The sequence below is a fragment of the Oryctolagus cuniculus genome, chromosome 4 (genome assembly GCF_051225735.1).
Source record: "Oryctolagus cuniculus isolate XC-2025 breed Fujian yellow rabbit chromosome 4, ASM5122573v1, whole genome shotgun sequence".
NCBI lineage: Eukaryota > Metazoa > Chordata > Mammalia > Lagomorpha > Leporidae > Oryctolagus > Oryctolagus cuniculus.
Window position 1 is genome coordinate 2,196,150 of NC_142870.1, and position 21,134 is coordinate 2,217,283.

Here is a 21,134-nt window from a genome sequence, read left to right on the forward strand (position 1 = left end):
CTGGCCTGCACGCGCAGAGCCTCGCTGGACGTGGTCCCCGCCTGCAGCACAGCTGCCTCGCGCCCGCACCCGAGGCACTGAGCACGTGCGAACCGCGAGCCGGCCTGCATGGCCCCTTACCGGCGTCCAGCTGCGAGGAGTGTGCGGAGTGATGGGGGAGGTACTTGAACAGCCGCACGTCGGGCAGCGGCAGGTAGCCGGCGAAGAGGGGCATCACTTCCATGCGCACTCTGTGAGTGGCCTGCGCGGCCACCGGCATGGAGATGACACCGCAGCTCTTCCCACACACCGCCCAGTTGCTGCTGTTGTCGACAACTGAAACACAGGGGAGAGCCACCAGTTGGCACACGCGAGAGGAGGCGCCGTGCCGGCCACGCTCCACACGGGAGGAGGCGCCGTGCCGGCCACGCTCCACGCGGGAGGAGGCGCCATGCCGGCCACCCTCCGCAAGCCCAGAGAGGAGAGATTGGAGCTTCATAACTAAAGATACCACACACACGCAGCTCGACACACCACGAGTTCTAGTTTAGACCGGATCACGCCAGACAGCGCAGAAGGCTACAGTTAGATCGGGGTGGTGGTGGGGTGTGTGGTGAGGACACCACGGCTCTCAGGCTGCCCGCCTAGGATGGCAAGAGGAGACATAGCCTAGGCCCTCAGCACCACGCATGCCGGCAGACGCGGGCACCACAACCCTCATCTACTGCAGAGCAGCCTGCCCCAAGACGGCTGAGCTAGCAGAACAGGACCCTGCCCTCAGGACGTGGACAGCACGGCCAGGAGGCCATGGTGTCTGGTCGCAGGGACACGAAGCAGCAGCCCAGGTCGCAGAGGAGGGGCAGGGCCCTGCGCGTCAGCACTCAGAGTCAGGCTCTGAGCACCTGCACCCCGCGGACCCAAGGACGCCGTCAGGAAGCCAACAGGGGGTCCCTTCACTACGCCTCGCCGTCGAGTGCTCACCACTAACACGGAAGGTTCATGGACTGGGGCCGGCACTCCGGTGCACTACGTGTAGCCTCCACCTGCAGCACCGGCATGCCATATGGGTGCTGGTTCCAGCCCCAGCTGCTCTACTTCCGATCCAGCTCTCTGCTGTGGCCTGGGAAGGCAGTGGAGGATGGCCCAAGTGCTTGGGCCCCTGCACCCGCATGGGAGACCGGGAAGAAGCTCCCAGTTCCTGGCCTTGGATCGACGCAGCTCCAGCCGTTTGGGGAGTGAACCAGCAGAAGGAAGATCTCTCGCTCTCTCTCCCTCGGTCTCTAACTCTGCCTCTCAAATAAATAAACTTAAAAAAAAGGAAAACCACAGAGGCAGCAGAGCAATGCCACATGTTCCCATCACCGGCTTCCCAGGGGAGCCCCGTGACAGCCGGGAACCGGCACGGCCGCGGCACGGGACCGCAGCCTTGCTGCAGGTGTGGCTTTGTCTCACGTGACCACACGTCCAGGCCCACACGGAGGATGCCCCACTGCTGCCACCTCCCCCATCTCCATCACAGGAAGTCACACAGCACACAGCCTCCCGTGACCAACTGCCAAGGCAGTGCAGGGTCACGGCCCACCCTGCCCGCCCACTGGGCCAGGGCTGCAGCGAGGAGAAGCACACACGCTGGTCTACGCTGTGAGCTGCACCGGCCCTGCCTTCAGGGCCCAGGGCCTCGGTCTCAGCTCTCGGGCGGGCGCTTGCTTGAAGGCGCATGCTGTGAGCCCGTCACGTCAGAGGCATGGCCAGCAGTGCGTGCTGCCAATGCGACTCCTGCAGACTCTGAGCCAAAGTGAGCAATTTGGCAAACTCGCATTGGCCGCTGTGAGCTGGACAGAGCCCACCTGGCGAGCGCATAAGTGTCCCCCTTCCGTGCTGTCAACACCCGGACGCCCTGCACGACTCTGAAAGCCACACTTCCAAGCCACAGAGTGCGGTGGTGCACAGCGGCGTGCGGGTAACAGAACCAGGCGTCGATGGCACAGGAGCAGGAACTGCCCACTCTCGTGGTCTCGGGCTGCCCCCGGAGCCACCGCTCGGAGGACAAGGCACAAAGCTGCGCGTGCGGCAAAGGCCGCCCCTTCAGACACGTGAGGGAGGCGGGGGCTCTGAGCCAGCACGGGCGCCGGGCAGGGGGAGTCTGCTGCCGGTAGCTGGACACGGCGTAGCATCGTTCTGTGTGTTCATGAACAGCAGCATGGAACGGGTAAACCGTGGCTGTTCTAGAGTGAATAAATGAATGCTTTGTTTTCAGGGCACAAAGGTGCAGGCACCATGAGCTCTGACCTGCTGGGCCGAGGCAGCGGAGGGCTGGCAGGATCCCAAGTCAGCGGAAGCAGGCGCTGTCCTGTGAGGCCGCCGGACCTGGCCTTGCCAGACAGTGCCCTCCGAGGATGCGCCCCAAGGACAGAGCCACCACAGGGGCTTGGGCCAGGTCTCAGCGGACGCCTGTAGTCCTGGGGCGCCTGTCCCTGACAGGGAGCCCTCCTCTGGGTGGACAGGGGCTGGGCCGTGGCGGAAGACCCACCTTCATACATGAGCTTTGTGGAAAAGTACTCGTTGGACTCGGTCAGCGCCTCGTCCTTATCCACCTCCAGGAGGCCCGAGAGCCGCGTGATGGACACCTCCAGGCAGCACAGGGCGCCCGTGCGACAGTGCTCCATCCCCGCCGGGGGCGCTATCTCGGCTCTCACGGTGTACAGCGTCTGGCGGGCAGGGAGAGAGAAGTTCGGTCATGACCTCGGGAGGGCGCGTGGGCCGGCCCAGCCGTCCTGGCGGGGAGCCCCACTGCAGGCCCCCGCACCTCACCTCGGACATCCAGGCTACTCCCACGCCCAAGCAGAAAGGAGCGCGTGTGAGCGCCCACAGCCACCCCCAGATTCAGGGAGAACCGACTGCTGCTCCCCCCAGCGCTCCCGCCAGGCCACGTTTCTGTATGGGAGGAATATTCTGAGCGAACTCCTGGAGCGGCTGCCTCACCGCACCACTCAGACACTTGCTTACCAAACCACAATGCCGTTACAAGTAGCGACCTTAACAGATCCCCGGTTCCAGCCACGCCCACTCCCACGCCCTCTGCCAGGTGCTCCTGCAGCCCCCGCGCAGCTGGCACGGCGAGGTTCCCTCACGGCCCACGACGCCCCTGCCCACCCCCGCATGCCGGCGTCTCGCTTCTGGAGTTACGCATTCTCCCCCTGGGTACCCTGGCGCCCACAAGCCGCAGCACGACTCGGTTCAGGAGACGGTTCTGTCGGAACCGTAAGATCGCGAAGGGGGCCCTGAGGATGAAAAGGCGTCTGTGCTCAGCCCCTGTGGCCAGCCCGACGGACCAGGCCACGGCGTTCTCCCAGCGCCACCCAGGCTCCAGGCAGGCTTCGGATCCCAATCAATCCCCGCAGAGCTGCAGCAAACGCCCACCAACCTCCACAGGGGCTGTGACCACAGGGCCAAGGCGGGCCGACACGTGCAGCCATCGGGGCAGGCAGCAGTGGCTGTCAGACCAAGGGGCCCAGTGTGGGGAAGAACGGGGATGCTCCGAGCCCGGCGGGGAAGAGTGGAACAGGGGAGCCAGAGGCGCGGGGCGCGGAGATGGCCAGAGACGGCTGCAGGGTCTTCAGAAGCAAGCTCAGATATTCCGGGCCAGTGCAGGGCCCAGGACGTCCCACGAGGGTGCCAAGGCCATCAGAGGGGGAGGGACAGTCCCTTCAGCAAACAACGCTGTGGCCACGGAGGAGGCACGTGGAGAGCGACTGTGGGCCCCGACCACGCACCACACTCAGAACCCAGAGCGAAGCAGTCACAGACATCGGTGGAGGAGCGAGACTGTGAACGCGCAGAAGCAAGCACAGGAGGGGGTCTCCCCGCTGGAGTCACGCGCGATTTCCGAGACCTGGACTCCGAAGTCCAGCGACGCGTCCGAGCTCAGCAACACGGACAGCTCTGCGCTGCAGGGGCAGCAGCGAGGAAGTGAGAAGGCCACGGCCACTCTCGGGACGGGGAAGGGCGCGGAGAAGGCCACTCTCGGGACGGGGAAGGGCGCGGAGAAGGCCACTCTCGGGAGGGGGAAGGGCGCGGAGAAGGCCACTCTCGGGACGGGGAAGGGCGCGGAGAAGGCCACTCTCGGGAGGGGGAAGGGTGCGGAGAAGGCCACTCTCGGGACGGGGAAGGGCGTGGAGAAGGCCACTCTCGGGAGGGGGAAGGGCGCGGAGAAGGCCACTCTCGGGAGGGGGAAGGGCGCGGAGAAGGTCACTCTCGGGAGGGGGAAGGGCGCGGAGAAGGTCACTCTCGGGAGGGGGAAGGGCGCGGAGAAGGCCACTCTCGGGACGGGGAAGGGCGCGGAGAAGGCCACTCTCGGGACGGGGAAGGGCGCGGAGAAGGCCACTCTCGGGACGGGGAAGGGCACGGAGAAGGTCACTCTCGGGAGGGGGAAGGGCGCGGAGAAGGCCACTCTCGGGAGGGGGAAGGGCACGGAGAAGGCCACTCTCGGGACGGGGAAGGGCGCGGAGAAGGCCACTCTCGGGACGGGGAAGGGCGCGGAGAAGGCCACTCTCGGGACGGGGAAGGGCGCGGATAATCTGCGCGCCCGGTAAGGAGGGGTGGGCGAGACACACAGAGCGCACAACTCAATGGCAGAAACACAAATGAGCGCTGCATAAATACCCATCTCTCCAAAGAGGACGCACAGGCTCCCGCACAGGGGGCTCCTGGCCGCAGGGGCCAACGGGAACACGAGGCAGAACCAGGAACGTGCGGCCTCTCTGAAAACGTGCCGGCAGCTTCTCGGACGTGAAGCCCAGCACCGCCACGTGACCCCAGATTCTGCCCCGAGACCCGAGTACACAGGGCCACGTGACCCCAGATTCTGCCCCGAGACCCGAGTACACAGGGCCACGTGACCCCGGATTCTGCCCCGAGACCCGAGTACACAGGGACATGTGATCCTGGTTTCTGCCCTGAGACCCGAGTACACAGGGCCACGTGACCCCGGATTCTGCCCCGAGTACACAGGGCCACGTGAAAGCCAGGACCTAGGTCCTCAGGGCAGCATCAGACAGCACCCAGACTCCAGCCACTGCTACGTGGGTGCACAGCAGGGCCTGGCGCACGCTACACAGAGCAGGAGGGAGCCTGAGCCACTGCCTGATGTCACAGGAATCCAGAGCCGGGTCCGCTGGTGCGTCGGGGGGCCTGGGGCTGACCACAGCGAAGAACAGGCGAGCGACTGTGAATGGGGTAAGGTTTCAATCAGACTGGGGAACAGTCACACAGTGTTGCGAACCCAGCCCACCGCAGAGACGCCTTAGGGAGCCGTGGCCCTGGGTGGTAGCCGTGGCCAGCGAGGAACCACTAAGCACACCACCGCCCCGAGTGAGCGACCAACACGGGTGCAGAACACCACCTCTGCAAAGAGAGGTCCACTCAAGACCTTTCTCTGGCCTCCATCCTAACAGGCCAGTGCCACGGGGAGCTCTCTATACTCCCAGTTTGAAGAGAAAGCAAAGAAGAGAAGTAGCAACGGAATCTGCTCCCGAGCTGACGACGGGCAGTGGGCAGCGGGCAGCCAGGTTCACTGTGTCCCGCTGAGACACGGACGGCTGGCTGCCCGCAGCTCTCCACACGTCACAGGCCACGCATCTGTCACACACGCTCGTGACCATGTTTATTTCTCTGAGGCTAATGATTAGGAGTTCACGGGGTCGAGGGGCCCCCGCGTGCGTGGCAGATGCAGGTGCCGCTGCCGCCTGAATGCTGGCACCCGCGTCGGGCCAGTGGACCCAGCTCCCAGCTAACGCACCTGGGAAGGCAGCAGAAGGTGGCCTAAGTGCTCGCGCCCCTGCCACTGACAGAGGAGAGCCGGATGGAGTTGCTGGCTTGGGCCTGGCCCAGCACCGACTGTCGTAGGCCTTTGGGGAGTCAACCAGTGGTTGGAAGATCTTTCTCTCCCCTCCCCATCACTGTGCCTTTAAATAAATAAATAAATCTTACACACACATACACACAAGGGTCAAAACAATTAGTCTGTTTTGGTTGGAATGTGGAAGAGAAAAGCATGCTAATAACAAATCACAAACACAAACACCTCAAATAAAACATCTGATGACTTTCAGCAGTGGGGAGGAGAAAAGGCAACACCAGAGAAGTGGACACTGACGTCTGGACTTGTGCCCAACGCAGCCTCAGTACAGGACACGGCCTCCCCCGCACAGCGCGGCCCTCAGCCCCGCACTTGCACTGGCCTCTGTCAGGAGACGCAACGGCGGGGACGGGCACTGTGGCGCAGCTAAGCCACTGCGTCTGACAGCAGCACCCTAACAAGTGCTGGTTCCGTCCCAGCCCTAGTTCCCACCCGCGTCCCTGCTAGGAAGGCAGCAGACGACGGCCCAGTGCTCAGGTCCCTGCCGGCCTGTGGGAGACCCGGATGGAGCTCTGAGCTCCTGGCTTCAGCCTGGCGCGGCTCCGGCCGTCGCATCTATTTCGGGGTAAGCCAGCAACGGAAGCGTGCACTCGCTCGCTGCCTCTCCCGCTCTCCCTCACTCTGCTCTGAAATACACAGAACCACTTCTTACAAGAAGGTGCAACTGTTATACGAACACCTTCGCACACCCGTGCCGAGTTTCCACAGCTGGAGCCCCTTAAGGAGTAGACACGCCTCAGAGAGCCAGGCGCACGGAGCAGCAGGCCGGGAGGGCGGGCCCGGGGGCACGTCCCCAGGTGATGGCATCAGTGCGGGGCAGGAGAGCTCCTAGGGACCGGGGCCCGTCCAGCCGCGTTCTCGGAGCAGCAAGCACAGGACGCGCCTTTCATTTCTCCCCCACCCCCACCCCCAGTAATACGTTACGTACAAAAAAATTGTCCACTTGAAATTCGTACGTGTACGGCTTTAAGGAGACAGACAGCCGTTCTTCAGAAGCCGGGGAAAATCCAACGGAGAACCGGCAGTGCAGAGAAGGGGGGGGCTCCTGCACCCACTTCAGCTCCCAGACAAAGAACACCGACTGCTTGCTGTAGATGCGCTGCGGAGAGAGGGGCTGGCGTTGGCGACGCCGCGGACGGCACCGGAGGGAGGGCGCGCACGCGGGGGCAGAGAGGGGCTGGCACTGGCAACACCAAGGACAACAGCCCCGAGGGAGGGCGCGCACGCGGGGGCAGAGAGGGGCTGGCACTGGCAACACCAAGGACAACAGCCCCGAGGGAGGGCGCGCACGTGGGGGCAGAGCCCTGGCCGGGGCCCCAGCCACAGCAGCGCCGCCCGCCTGCCTTCTGTCAGAGCCCACACGAGTGCTAAAGACACCTCAGCACGCCAGGAAGCCCTCAGCTTCACCACACCAGGGAGCAGGGACAGCCGCCCGAGCACCGGGTCAGTGTCCGCGTGGGCCACGCGCTCCACGCCAGCCACAGCACAGCTGCACCCCAAGCCGACTGCCCACTGCCCGCCAGGAAGTCACCCGAGGAGCTGGCACAAACCAACACAGCGCCTGGCCCACTGTCACTCCCGGGTGACAGGAAGTGACAGGCTCGGGCAGACCTTGAAAACGGGAAAAACCTGAAAATGCTGACGATACGAGAAAAAAGCTCTGTGAACAGTCAGCATGTGCCACCCAGAAACACACACGGCAGACGGACAGAAACAGCACAGCCGAGCAGGCAGGCCAGGTGTGCGGACACAGGGAGGAGCCGTCACCCGAGTCCAGCACGACCGAGGAGGCCAGGTGTGTGGACAGAGAGGAGCCGTTGCCAGTCACCCAGACTCCTCCTTCCTCCACAGACAGGCAGATGGAGTCCTCTCCGCTCCCTAGGGTGGCGGTGTCCGGGTGACCACAGGCTTGTGCGCAGAGGAGGCAGCACAGGCCTGAGGCCCAACTCTCCTCCGAGTGCCCATCCCCCCGCGCTATGGAACCCACGCCGTGCCACGCAGCCCAGGGACGGCAGGTGCGGGCGGAGCAACATTTACCTGCTGGCACTGCGTGTTCAGCGGCACGAGCTGCAGGTGGGTGCCGGCACCGGTATCTACAAGGGCACCGTCTGACAGCTGGAAGTCCAGCTCTGACAAATTCTGCACACAAACTTGAACATACTTCCTGGAGCAGAAAACGAGAAGCGTGACTTGGACATGAAGAACCTCACCAACCACACTCGAGCTCTCCTAAGACGACCCTTTCTGCCCGGGAGTCACGCGAGTGCCCAAGCAAGAAGAGGGTGCTGCAGGTAACTCTACTTTAGACTTCACAGGTGCACGCTGTTCTTCCTGCGGGCCCAGAGACGGCTCCCGGCCGCGACGGCCTGGGGTGGCACGGGCGGGCCAACAGCCGCCCTTCCTCCTCGCCAGAAGCTCCGCAGAGGCTTCTCCTCGGTGCCACCGCACGGGGAGTCCCTAGGGAAGACCCTCAGCTCCCCTGCGAGACCCTGGTTTGTTTTGAGGATTTATTTATTTATTTGAAATTCAGAGCTACACAGAGAGAAGAAGAGGCAGAGAGAGGGGTCTTCCATCTGCTGGTTCACTCTCCAATTGGCTGCAATGGCTGGAGCTATGCCGATACAAAGCCAGGAGCCAGGAGCTTCTTCTGGGTCTCCCGTGTGGGTGCAGGAGCCCAAGGACTTGGGCATCTTCTGCTGCTTCCCCAGGCCACAGCAGAGAGCTGGATGGGAAGTGGAGCAGCCGGGACTCGAACCCGCACCCATGTGGGATGCTGGCACTGGAGGCGGTGGCTCTACCCGCTGCACCGCAGCGCCAGCCCTGAGCCCCTGTTTGTAACCTAAGTGTCTAGGGTGCCCTGGGCTCTGACACCTGTACATCCTGACTTCCAAATGGCCGCCCACAGATGGGAGACAGAGGCTGGCACCCGGCAGGTGGGACCACAGCCCCGTGCGGGGACGGGAGCCCGCCTCTCTCCTGTCTGCACCTCCTGGTGGATGCTTGAGCAACATCTGGAGACTGGGGTGTCGCCCCGGCGAAGGGGACACCCCAGCAGCACAGGCTCACCGGCGTCCTGCAGGCACCCAGCATCTGCCACCGCACGGGGACAGATGCAAGCAGCGGAGATGAGCTTCCAGAGGACAAGTGGCCTGAGTGCGGCCGGAAGTCCACGGCACAGAGAACACGGGGGGCCGTGCAGGACCTGGTCACCAGACGGGGACTCTGGACCCCGAACCAACACACCCACTGCGAAATGCCACTGCTGAGACAGCTGGACTGGGCGCTGCACATTTTAACTGCTGGCCAAGGGCACTGCCGTTACGTAAGCAAGTTCCCTGTCACTAAGGCCAAGCTCTGCACACTGAGCTGAGGACAGCCTAGGGAAAGAAGCGGGCCTGGCCCACGCCTCGGTTACCGGGTTCCAGCAGACAGCAGGGCATGTGTGGTCCTGAAGGGCACACTGAACGTCAGTGCAACGACAGTGGAGTAGATGGACCACGGGCAGTCAATGGACACCTGTGGAGGAAACAGGACACACACTCAGACCGGACGCCACCCCTCAAGGTGCACCTGCGCCTGCAGTGGCCGACAGGGTCCTGGATGTTCCATTCCGACATCACCATTCACCATTCAGAAACACACCAAGGAAACCCGTGCACACACACACCCGCAGAGACGGACGGGCAGGGCGTCCAGATGCCACCAGGACGGCCTCAGTGGCTCCAGACACGGACATCTGGGGCAGGGACCCCAAGTACACTGATCACGTGCGAGAGTCTAGGGTGCAGCGTGTGCAGCCACACCAAGCCAGACTAGATACCTGACGCTGAACAGGCAACTGAAACTCAATCAGCCTGTGGAACGGTGAGGACAGGCAGGAAGCAGGCCTGAGCGCCACCTACTGACCACGTGCCGCAAATGCCCACACCGAGAACGCGCGGCCATCAGTGCTCACGCTGCTCCCTCGGGGCCAGTGCTGGGATGCAGCGGGTCAGGGTGCCACCTGAGGCGCCAGCATCCCGGACCGGAGGCTCGGTTCCAGTCCCGGCCGCTCGGCTCCCAGTCCAGCCTCCATCATGTGCGAGGCCCAGACCAAGTAACCACTTCTGAGCCTTCTTCCCTCTCCTTCCGGGCACAGGCTGTGCAAACGCCCTGAGAACTGAGTCTGAGCAAGACACGCACAGTCCCTGCACCCTGAGTTCTTTCCCCAGGATTCTGGATCAGTCACGGATCTCTCCAGAAGTGACGGGCGGTGCACAGCAGCACACGGAGAGTGATGCGGACGGTGCATGGAGACGACGCAGAGCGGGACCAGGGCAAGCAGACCGGCGTCCCCACTCCGACCCCTCCCCTCCTGGGAGACAGAACAGCTCAAGCCTGTCTTCCCCCCGCTCTGCACAGACACAGTGCTCAGCACAAGTGCTCAAGGGCCTGGGACTGCAGGGGCCCGACATTCCATTCCAGCCCAGCCCAGCCCAGCCCAGCCCAGCCCAGCCCAGCCCAACTCTGCCCCAGCCCAGCTCTGCCCTGCCCAGCCCAGCCCAGCCCAGCTCTGCCCTGCCCAGCCCCGCCCAGCCCAGCCCCAGCCCCAGCCCCGGCAGTCCCTTGGTGACATTCCGTGACAGGCAAGATGGGCGGAGCCACACCACAGCCCTACCTTGTGATCGGTGGAGTCCATGTGCAGGCCAGCCTTCTGCCTGTCCCTGTGCTTCTCATGGGGCTCTGACGTCCCCAGCGCATCACCATCCCCCGTGGTGGTGGGGGCCGGGGGCATGGAGAGGACGTCCAGCTCAAACTCGATGGCATGGTAGGCGGGGGCGGCGGGCAGGCCGATGCTGGTGACCTTGTCGGAGGACTGGATCCGCAGCCACGCATCACGAGACTTTTCTGCAGAAGACAGGCAAGGTCTTGCCCAACGGCTCCCACCGTCCCTCTGTGCCTTCCTCTCTGACAGCGGGTGCTGTGCCCAGCAGTGGGCCACAGCAGGGCTCAGGACAGGGGGCACAGCAGGGAGCCGGCAGGCTGCAGCCCACATGGCTGTCACTGTCTTCAGCCTGGGGGGAGGGGGCCGCCACGGCCTGTGTGCGTCCCTGCACACCGTCCTGCCTCTCCATCCTTCTCTCTAGTCCTCACGGCAGACTTTCAGGGCTGCTGAGGCGTGTGCTGTGCTGTGCTGTGAGATGGGCAGGCAGCACCGCGGAGCCGGCGGAACACCTAGCACGCAGCCCACACTCAGTCCCTCATGTGCTCGGCGAGGGCGGAACACGGCGGAACACCTAGCACGCAGCCCACACTCAGTCTGCTCTCCCACGCACATTGACCTCAGAGGCAGGACAAGTGCCAGCAGGCCAAGGCAGCCACGCGGACAAGCTGCCTGGCGCCTGGCACTCGGCACGGCCGGCACTCACCCCTCGAGTTGGAATAGATCACGGCTCTGTTCTCCGCCTGACCCAGGATGAGCATGGCTTCCACGTTGCTGAGCTGGAGGCTGTCCCCTTGCTTTACCGTGTAGTGGCCGGTAGTGACAGTGAACTTGACCTTCTGAGGGATACCAGCCAAAAGCCTATCTAAAGGGGAAAGACAGAAATCAGCGCACGGTGGGTGGGACGCAGCGGCCAGGGCCGCCGAGGAAGGGAAAGGAGTGCATGTCCCTGCTGGAGGGGCTCCTTCGTGGGGACACCCCAAGGCCCCTGCGTCCACTGCACTGTCCCTAGGTGTCCAGTGGCAGGGTGTGGCCTGAGGGTTGAGGAGGACCTGGCTGGGCCACCACCTAGGTGTGCAGAGCTGGGGATGACTATGGCAGCCGGAGGAGGGAACCAGGTGTGGGGGTCAAGGAGAGGATGGGGACGCTCGCACGTGCTGCTGCCTTCAGGATTTTCCCTGTTCTTTCCTGTCCAGGGCCTCGGGGAAGACGGATGACGGCGGGAGGCGGGCCGGCAGGATGTGTGTGTGGGGGGGGGTGCCAGCCAGGCCAGTGAGAGACACCTGAGAGACTGCTGCAGGCACAGACCAGCAGGGTGAATGGGGAAATTAAATACAAAAAAACTCTTGATTCTCCCCCAAGTGAAAGACACAAGCAAACACACACACAGTGCCAGCCTCACTCAGCAGCGAGGGAGCACACGGGCCTCTGCCTTCGGCCTTATCTAGGAGGACAGCAGCGTCCACATCTCAGGGGCCACGCCCAAGGCCAGGCTCGTGCAGCCCACAGGACCCCGTCAGCCCCTGGCCTGGCCCTGGACCCTGCGCAGCGGTTCTGCGTGCTCACTAAACCCCACAGTGGACTCCACGTCCACCCGGGAGTGAGTCGCAGCAGGACTGCAGAGTCAGGCGCCCCAGCAACACCGGTCTTGTGCTGCCCAGCTCTCTCCAAGGCACACGCGGCTAAGAAGTGCAGACGCCCCAGCAGGGGCGCAGCAGGACCCCGCCCACGCCGCCGCAGGCTCACTCACCCGCCAGCGGCTCCACGTGCAGCTGGGGCTCCTGGGAGTACACGTCGTACTGCACCAGCGGGTAAATGTGAGGGAGGACAAACCACACGCGGCCCAGCACGGCACACAGCTGCCTGAGTGTGTACGTTCCCGGCTCCCTGGCCTAGGATCAAAAGCAAAGCATTTGCCAAGGTGGCACCTGTTTCTGCCACCGCGCGCGGCCAGGGAAGGCAGTGCCGTACGGGTCTCCAGCGGCGGTTTCTGTCCCCCAGGCCTGCTCTGTGCAGAGCCACGGGCACCAGCGCTGCTCCCCAAGCTCCCAGAACCTCCCACCCCGTGACTTCCCGAAGGGCGGACGCTGACGTTCCACGGCTAGCGAGATGGCTTCCGTCCAAGAAACCGTGTCTGCGGCGTGCCCCTCGAAAGGGACATGTAGTGGAGACGCGGCCCCGGGGTCTGAGATCCCCTCTGCAGCCAGACCAAAGCCACACAGGGCCAGGACCTGCACTTCCCACGGCCGAGCCACCCTGCACAGAACTCACAGGGCCGCCGTGTCGGCGACAGCCACTCCACCACACAAGAACAGAGGCGAACGCCGGAGTCACCGGCTTCTCTCAGCGTGGAGTTTAGTGCCTGCTGGGAAAAGCTAACTGAATCCAGCCTTGCCCACCTGTGTCAGAACGTCACTCAGAACACGTACGCCACCTGGAACTGCTCACAGAAGACACGGCCTTGGCGTGAGCGTGCCCTTCTCCACGGAGGACCCCGGGCTCCGGGCCCCGCACACAGCACTGCGCCCTCCACTCTGGACGCACCTGGGTCCGGAAGGTGATCCTGTTGGGCCCCGGCTCCAGCGTGACCCCGCTGCAGCGCAGCATGTGCCCGCCGTCCTCCAGGGTGAGGCCCGCGGGCGTGTCCGGAGAAGAGCCGCTCTCCTGCCTCCGGAGCAGCAGGTGCGCGTTCCTGCAGATGATCCCGGCGGTGTGCAGGGCGTTGTCTGACGGGCTCCTCTCGAACACCTCGTGCAGCTCCAGGGCGGGCGGGCTGTGCTGAGACGCGGGGAGGGCCGCGGCCTCGGCGGGGAAGCTGATGATGCCGTTGGACGTCTTGTGCTTGGTGAGCCACTCGGCAGTCTTTCGGTAGCTGTTCTTCTCGATGCTGAAGTGGACGCTGAGCGTGATCTGCTCCACGTGGACAGGCACGGGCATCTGACTGCACAAGGTCATCTCCACGGACAGGACGCCGCCCACGTGGACCACGGCGTTGGAAGGGTCAAAATGGAGGTCTCTCAGCTGTGCAAAGGAGTGCATGGGCAGCACCACTTTGTGACCTGTGGACACACATCGTCACGCGTCATCGCCGGGCCCGCTCTGCGAGCCACACGGCCTCCCCTCCTGCCGTACAACCTGCAGAAGCGAAGGTGCCCACGTCTGCTCTGAGAACGTAAGAGACACACAGGTCACCTTCATCTCAGATTCCCAATAAAACTTGGAAACTGTCCGATTTCTGGAGGCGTTTCCCATCTACTTAAAGAAATTCCCACGTACAGAGGCCGCGCCCCCTGCGTGTCTGGAGTAACTCCAGGCCTGAGCCAGTCTGGCGGACAGCGGCCAAGTGGCCGGCCACAAGTTCGCTGTGCTGCCGGGGCCCGCTGCACTCCTGCCCCCGCCCCTCCCTCCCTGTCACAGGCACCCTGGTTTTGTCTAGAAAAAGACCACTAATGCTCATCAAATACAGGACTGCCATGACCACGGTCCTAAGACCACGGGACAACAACAAACAACTGGAACCTGCCGCTCACAGAGACGCCGAGGAAGGGCGCCAGGAAGCCTTAACCCAGCTGCCCTCCTTGCTAAGCAGCAGGCACGGCGGGGACTCGGCCGACAGTCGGCCGGCGCCCGTGGGGGACCCATACAGCCCGCCGCCTCCCGAGGCTCCAGAGAGACAGGTGCGGACGGCTCTGTTCAGTGACCGCCACGGACTGAACCACGGACCCCAAATTCAGATGGTGAAGTCGTAACCCCCAGTGCGACAGCGTCTCGAGATGGGGCCTTCGGGAGGAAAGGAGTTGGACAGGCGGCGTGCGTGAGGTCCTCCTGGCGGAGGGTGGAGCGCACAGCCCGACAGCCCTTGCCCGCGCTGGAACTGCCGCACTGCTGTGCTGTCCACGCCACCCAGGCGCCTGCTCCGCACTAAGCACCCTTGCACAGCCCGAACACGGCGGCCGCCCACAGCGAACCTCCACTTACAGGTTCCCAGGAGGGAACACCCAGAGGTTTGCTGGAGGATCAGACAACTGGCTCAGTCGGCCTGGCAACACACTGATGAACAGCGTCAGTCAGAGACGACTGTCACAGGAGACCACGAGGTGCGCCCAGCTGTGTGGATGGGCACCGAATCGGCACTGGGAGCGACTGCCCGTCAGGGCTTGCTGAAGGGAGCAGAGATGAGTGTGCGGTTTCTTTGCAGAGGACAGACGTATATAAGACCGACTGTGGGGCTGGTGCTGTGGCACAGCCGGCATCCCACATGGCTGCTCCACTTCCAATCCAGCTCCCTGCTAATGCTCCTGGGAAGACAGTGGAAGACGGCCCAGGTGCTTGGGCCCCTGTGCCCACGCAGGAGACCCAGATGAAGCTCCTGCCTCCTGGCTTGGTCTGGCCCAGCCCCAGCCCTTGCAACCATTTGGGGAGTGAACTAGCAAATGGAAGCTCTCTGTCTCTCTGTAACTCTGACTTTCAAATAAATAAAAAATCTTAAGAAAATAAAATAAAATTGACTGTGGTGATGGCTGCACACACCTGTGACTGTACTAAAAGTCACTGAATCACACACACTTCAAACAGGGACGTGCATTCTGTTACGTACACATTTTCTGAAGTCAGTGTCTTCAAGAAAAAGAAGAGAAAGAAGCAGGAAGATTTATTGTTGTAAATTAGGAGAACCGATCTTAAATCCAGCACATGACCCTCACTAGAATCTCTTATCTAGGAAAACGTGAACACAGCCTCCCTGGCAGATGGCAGGAGAGCCCTGTAAACTCCTGGGCTGTGGTGAGGAGGTGCGGAGGTGCGGTGAGGAGGTGAGGAGGTGAGGAGGTGAGGAGGTGAGGGGTGGGGAGGTGGGGAGGTGGGAGGTGAGGAGGTGAGGAGGTGGGGAGGTGAGGAGGTGGGGAGGTGGGGAGGTGAGGAGGTGGGGAGGTGAGGAGGCGGGGAGGTGGGGAGGTGAGAAGGTGAGGAGGTGAGGAGGTGGGGAGGTGGGGAGGTGGGGAGGTGGGGAGGGGAGGGGAGGAGGGGAGGAGGGGAGGAGGTGAGGAGGTGGGGAGGTGGGGAGGTGGGGAGGTGGGGAGGGGAGGAGGGGAGCAGGGGAGGTAAGGAGGTGAGGAGGGGAGGTGAGGAGGTGAGGAGGTGGGGAGGTGGGGAGGTGGGAGGTGGGGAGGTGGGAGGTGGGGAGGTGGGGAGGTAGGGAGGTGTGGAGGTGGGGAGGTGAGGAGGTGGGGAGGGGAGGAGGGGAGGAGGGGAGGAGGTGGGGAGGTGGGGAGGTGAGGAGGGGAGGAGGGGAGGTAAGGAGGTGAGGAGGTGAGGAGGGGAGGTGAGGAGGTGGGGAGGTGGGGAGGTGTGGAGGTGTGGAGGTGTGGAGGTGGGGAGGTGGGGAGGTGTGGAGGTGTGGAGGTGTGGAGGTGGGGAGGTGGGGAGGTGGGGAGGTGTGGAGGTGTGGAGGTGGGAGGTGGGGAGGTGTGGAGGTGTGGAGGTGTGGAGGTGTGGAGGTGTGGAGGTGTGGAGGTGGGGAGGTGGGGAGGTGGGGAGGTGGGGAGGTGAGGAGGTGAGGAGGTGGGGAGGTGGGGAGGTGTGGAGGTGGGGAGGTGAGGAGGTGAGGAGGTGAGGAGGTGAGGAGGTGGGGAGGTGGGAGGTGTGGAGGTGAGGAGGTGGGGAGGTGTGGAGGTGTGGAGGTGAGGAGGTGGGGAGGTGGGGAGGTGGGGAGGTGGGGAGGTGGGAGGTGGGGAGGTGGGGAGGTGGGGAGGTGGGGAGGTGGGGAGGTGAGGAGGTGGTCCTGTTTTAAACTCCTATTGATTTATTTTGCTTGTGTGAAGCAGAGAGGCAGACAGGGATCTCCGCCTGCTAGGTAACACCCAAATGCCCACAACAGCCAGGGCCGGGCCAGGCAGAGGCCAGGAGCCCAGAGCTCACTCAGGTCTCCCTGTGGGTGGCAGGGGCCCAGGTGCTTGAGCCATCGCGGCTGCCGCCCCGGGAGCACCAGCAGGGGCTGGGATTGGAGCTGAGATTCGAACCAGGCACCGCATGTGGAGCGCTGGCTTTGCACGTGGCGTCCTGAGCGCTGTGGCAAACGCCTGTCCCTGCACTTCTTTCCAGAAGGTGTGTGTGAACTGTTTCAGGGTGAGGCTCGACAGCGTATTCTAGGATCTCTGTTAAGTTCAGCAAAATACAAAATGGAAAGAAACGGAGCTCCGTGCCGGGCTGCTGCCGTGTGTGGTTCTTCACCTCTGCAGCGCCTGCCACGCTGTAAGAGCTTACCTGGGGGATCGGACTGCTGGCCGGCGAAGCCGAGTATCTCCTGGCAGAAGTGCCTCCGCTCCTCGTCAGTCAGGTGGCAGTCGCTGGCCAGGAGGCTGCTGGTCTGAAGGTAGCTGGGAGGAGCTAAGGGGTGGGAGAGAGCAGCTGGCCCGAGCGCTGAGCTGGCCGTGGGACGGCCTTCAGAGAGCTTGCAGGGTGTGCATTTGTTTGTTTCATACGTTATTAGCAACTTGAAACTACATTTAAAAAGAAGCATTGATGGGGCCTGCGCTGTGGCACAGCAGATTAACACCCTGGCCTGTAGTGCTGGCACCCATATGTGCGCCGGTTCAAGACCCGGCTGCTCCTCTTCCGATCCAGCTCTCTGCTGTGGCCTGGGAAAGCAGTGGAAGATGGGCCAAGTGCTTGGGCCCCTGTACCCGCGTGGGAGACCTGGAAGAAGCTCCTGGCTTTAGATCGGCACAGCTCCAGCTGTTGTGGCCAACTGGGGAGTGAACCAACGGATGGAAAATCTCTCCCTCTCTCTGCCTCTCCTCTCTGTGTGTAACTCCGACTTTCAAATAAAAATAAATAAATCACAAATCTTTTTTAAAAAAAGCATTGATGAAGAAGCATTCATGAGGCATTTAGTTCATGTCCTACACAATAAATACACAGGTGGGTTTTTCTCTCATTAATATTACATGTTTATCTTAACACAGAGAACAGCATTGCCACATAAACAAGACAGCAGTGTTCCTACTTCATGAAACTGCTGCGTTCAAAGGATACTTTTCCACCTGCCCCAGGAGCTTTTGACACTCAGCGAGCTGCTTCCTCGTGTGCGTGACGGGCAGAGCCCAGCCCTCAGCCAGGTAGGTTCTCAGGGCCCCTTGAAGATACACTTCTGCCTTTTGTGGAGACTTTTTTCTCCTTGCAAAGTCAACAAACAGAAGGTGTCATTAGGGCTCGCGACAGCCGGCAAGCAGACACAACCTCCTTCCACGCGCGCCTTCTCCCAGTCCCCTGCCACGGCAGGCACTCTGCCCTCCTTCTCCAACCTTCTTCTCCGCCTCCCTTCTCCCCCTTGCGTGAGAAAGCACACCTCACTCAGGACTGCACGAAAGGCTCCAAGGTAAGGAGACCAGAAACGGCTCCCACACACTCCACACACACAGCTGGGCAGCATCAGGCAGAACCTTGGACAGGAGGGCAGGGACTCCATTCTGAGAGAAGGCCGAGGCTAAGAGAAGGGCAGCGGCTTCCCCACGTGCCCAGCTGTCAGCAGTGGCACCAAGAACCCTGGGTGCAGGGCTGCTCCAGCCCTGAGACAGACGACACGAAGCGTCTGTGTGGCCCAGCGCACAGGGAGACGAGGTCAGCCTGGGAATGCAGCCAGGAGCTCCAGGTGGGCACCCACGAAGAGCAACACAGCAGCACAGGCCCAAGCCCAGGTCGTCCCAGTCCCAGATCAAGTCCTGAAGAAGCTCAAACTGCACAGCGCCACCGACTCAGGGGCTACAGGGACCCTCGCCTGCATGGGAGGCCGAGACCAGCACGACACGGGCACCCGCTCTGCCCACAGCTGGGACCCTCGCCTGTACGGGGGGCAAGGCCGACACAACACGGGCACCCACTCTGCCCACAGCTGGGACCCTCACCTGCACGGGGGGGGGGGGCAAGGCCGACACAACACGGGCACCCACTCTGCCCACAGCTGGGACCCTCACCTGCACGGGGGCCCGAGGCCGACACAACACGGGCACCCACTCTGCCCACAGCTGGGACCCTCGCCTGCATGGGGGGCCAAGACCAGCACGACACGGGCACCCGCTCTGCCCACAGCTGGGACCCTCGCCTACACAGGGGGCAAGGCCAACACAACACAAGCACCCACTCTGCCCACAGCTGGGACCCTCGCCTGTACGGGGGGCAAGGCCGACACAACACGGGCACCCACTCTGCCCACAGCTGGGACCCTCACCTGCACGGGGTGGGGGGCAAGGCCGACACAACACGGGCACCCACTCTGCCCACAGCTGGGACCCTCGCCTGCATGGGGGGCCGAGGCTGACAAGACACGGGCACCCACTCTGCCCACAGCTGGGACCCTCGCCTACACAGGGGGCAAGGCCAACACAACACAAGCACCCACTCTGCCCACAGCTGGGACCCTCGCCTACACAGGGGGCAAGGCCAACACAACACAAGCACCCACTCTGCCCACAGCTGGGACCCTCGCCTGTACGGGGGACAAGGCCGACACAACACGGGCACCCACTCTGCCCACAGCTGGGACCCTCACCTGCACGGGGGGGGGGCAAGGCCGACACAACACGGGCACCCACTCTGCCCACAGCTGGGACCCTCACCTGCACGGGGGCCCGAGGCCGACACAACACGGGCACCCACTCTGCCCACAGCTGGGACCCTCGCCTGCATGGGGGGCCAAGACCAGCACGACACGGGCACCCGCTCTGCCCACAGCTGGGACCCTCGCCTACACAGGGGGCAAGGCCAACACAACACAAGCACCCACTCTGCCCACAGCTGGGACCCTCGCCTGTACGGGGGGCAAGGCCGACACAACACGGGCACCCACTCTGCCCACAGCTGGGACCCTCACCTGCACGGGGTGGGGGGCAAGGCCGACACAACACGGGCACCCACTCTGCCCACAGCTGGGACCCTCGCCTGCATGGGGGGCCGAGGCTGACAAGACACGGGCACCCACTCTGCCCACAGCTGGGACCCTCACCTGCACGGGGGGCCGAGGCCGACATGACACGGGCACCCGCTCTTCCCACAGCAGGGACCCTTGGCTGCATGGAGCGGGGGGGTGGGGTGAGGCCACCATGACACAGGCACCCACTCTGCCCACAGCAGGGACCCTCGCCTGCACGGGGGGCCGAGGCCGACATGACACGGGCACCCACTCTTCCCACAGCAGGGACCCTCACCTGCACGGTGGGGGCTGAGGCCGACACAACACGGGCACCCACTCTGCCCACAGCAGGGACCCTTGCCTGCATGGGGGGGCAAGGCCGACACAACACGGGCACCCACTCTGCCCACAGCAGGGACCCTCGCCTGCACGGGAGGCCGAGACCAGCACGATACGGGCACCCACTCTGCCCACAGCAGGGACCCTTGGCTTCAAGAGGCAGGGTGGGGGGTGAGGCCACCATGACACGGGCACCCACTCTGCCCACAGCTGGGACGCTCGCCTGCACGGGGGGCCAAGGCCGACACAACACGGGCACCTACTCTGCCCACAGCAGGGACCCTCGCCTGCATGGGGGGCCGAGGCCGACAAGACACGGGCACCCACTCTGCCCACAGCAGGGACCCTCACCTGCACGGGGGGCCAAAGCCAACACAACACGGGCACCCACTCTGCCCACAGCTGGGACCCTCGCCTGCACGGGGGCTGAGACCAACACGACGCAGGCACCTGCTCAGTGCACAGCAGAGACCCTCAGCTGCACGGGGGGGGGTGGGGGTCGAGGCCACCGTGACACAGGCACCCGCTCTGCCCACGGCAGGGACCCTCGGCCAACAGAACGCAGGCACCCGCTCTCCCCAGGCACCCTCCAGAGAGCCACCGTTTTTACTCCCCCACTCCTGAGCAACGAGAACGCTCAAGTTCTCAAATTACCTAAGTTTTTGAGTCAGATCGCCCTAAACCTGTGAACTGATCACGCAGTCACACTGGGTTCTAGGCTCTCGTGGTCTTGCTGCCAACCCTCACTTTTAAAGGGCCGGAGCCGGCGACGCTTCTCCAGCTCCTCTCCGCAGCGGGACGCCTGGGCTCTGCAGCCGGGACCTGCGCTGCACGGCCTCTGAGCACCTTCACAGCTCCCTCCTCAGGCCAGAGACTCGGAGAGCCAGGCCCGGCCCTGACTGCCCACTAACCGGCTGTCTGCCCGAGCTTCGCGGATCATCTACCAATCCTTTCAGCCAGGTCTCAAGAGTTCACATAAATTATTCTGTCCGAATTTCATCCAGTGAAAGTAACACAGGTTCCCGATCGCATTTCACACGTTTTTTTGGTTTTTGTGTTTTTTTTAGAAAATACAGACAAGCATCTCTTCGCTTGTAGCAGGGGTGGGGACCGTGGGGCCCGCGAGCTGCACAAGGCCCCACGATCGCCTGGAGTGGCCCTGCCAGGGCAGCTGCCGGTGCACTCGGAACACGGCAGGCCCGCAGCGCCGCCGTGCAGGGGACGGCTGTGCGGGTGTCCACGAGGCCCTGGCAGACGGTTCCCCGCACCCCACCCGCCCGTGATGTGCGAAG

General features: G+C 63.4%; 1 protein-coding gene across 2 annotated transcripts in view; it reads right to left on the reverse strand.

Moving 5' to 3' along the window:
- Positions 1–21,134, reverse strand: part of TRAPPC10 (trafficking protein particle complex subunit 10) — an 83,684-nt gene that overhangs the window by 911 nt on the left and 61,639 nt on the right. For both annotated transcript variants that reach the window (XM_070071770.2, XM_089330469.1), the window contains exons 12-22: positions 17,631–17,771; positions 16,860–16,972; positions 13,143–13,657; positions 12,349–12,490; positions 11,305–11,463; positions 10,554–10,783; positions 9,312–9,412; positions 7,934–8,060; positions 6,825–6,995; positions 2,510–2,687; positions 121–315 (exon numbers count right to left, since the gene is read on the reverse strand). In XM_070071770.2, the coding sequence (XP_069927871.1) occupies positions 121–315; positions 2,510–2,687; positions 6,825–6,995; positions 7,934–8,060; positions 9,312–9,412; positions 10,554–10,783; positions 11,305–11,463; positions 12,349–12,490; positions 13,143–13,657; positions 16,860–16,972; positions 17,631–17,771 (2,072 nt within the window). The remainder of the gene's footprint in view (positions 1–120; positions 316–2,509; positions 2,688–6,824; positions 6,996–7,933; positions 8,061–9,311; positions 9,413–10,553; positions 10,784–11,304; positions 11,464–12,348; positions 12,491–13,142; positions 13,658–16,859; positions 16,973–17,630; positions 17,772–21,134) is intronic.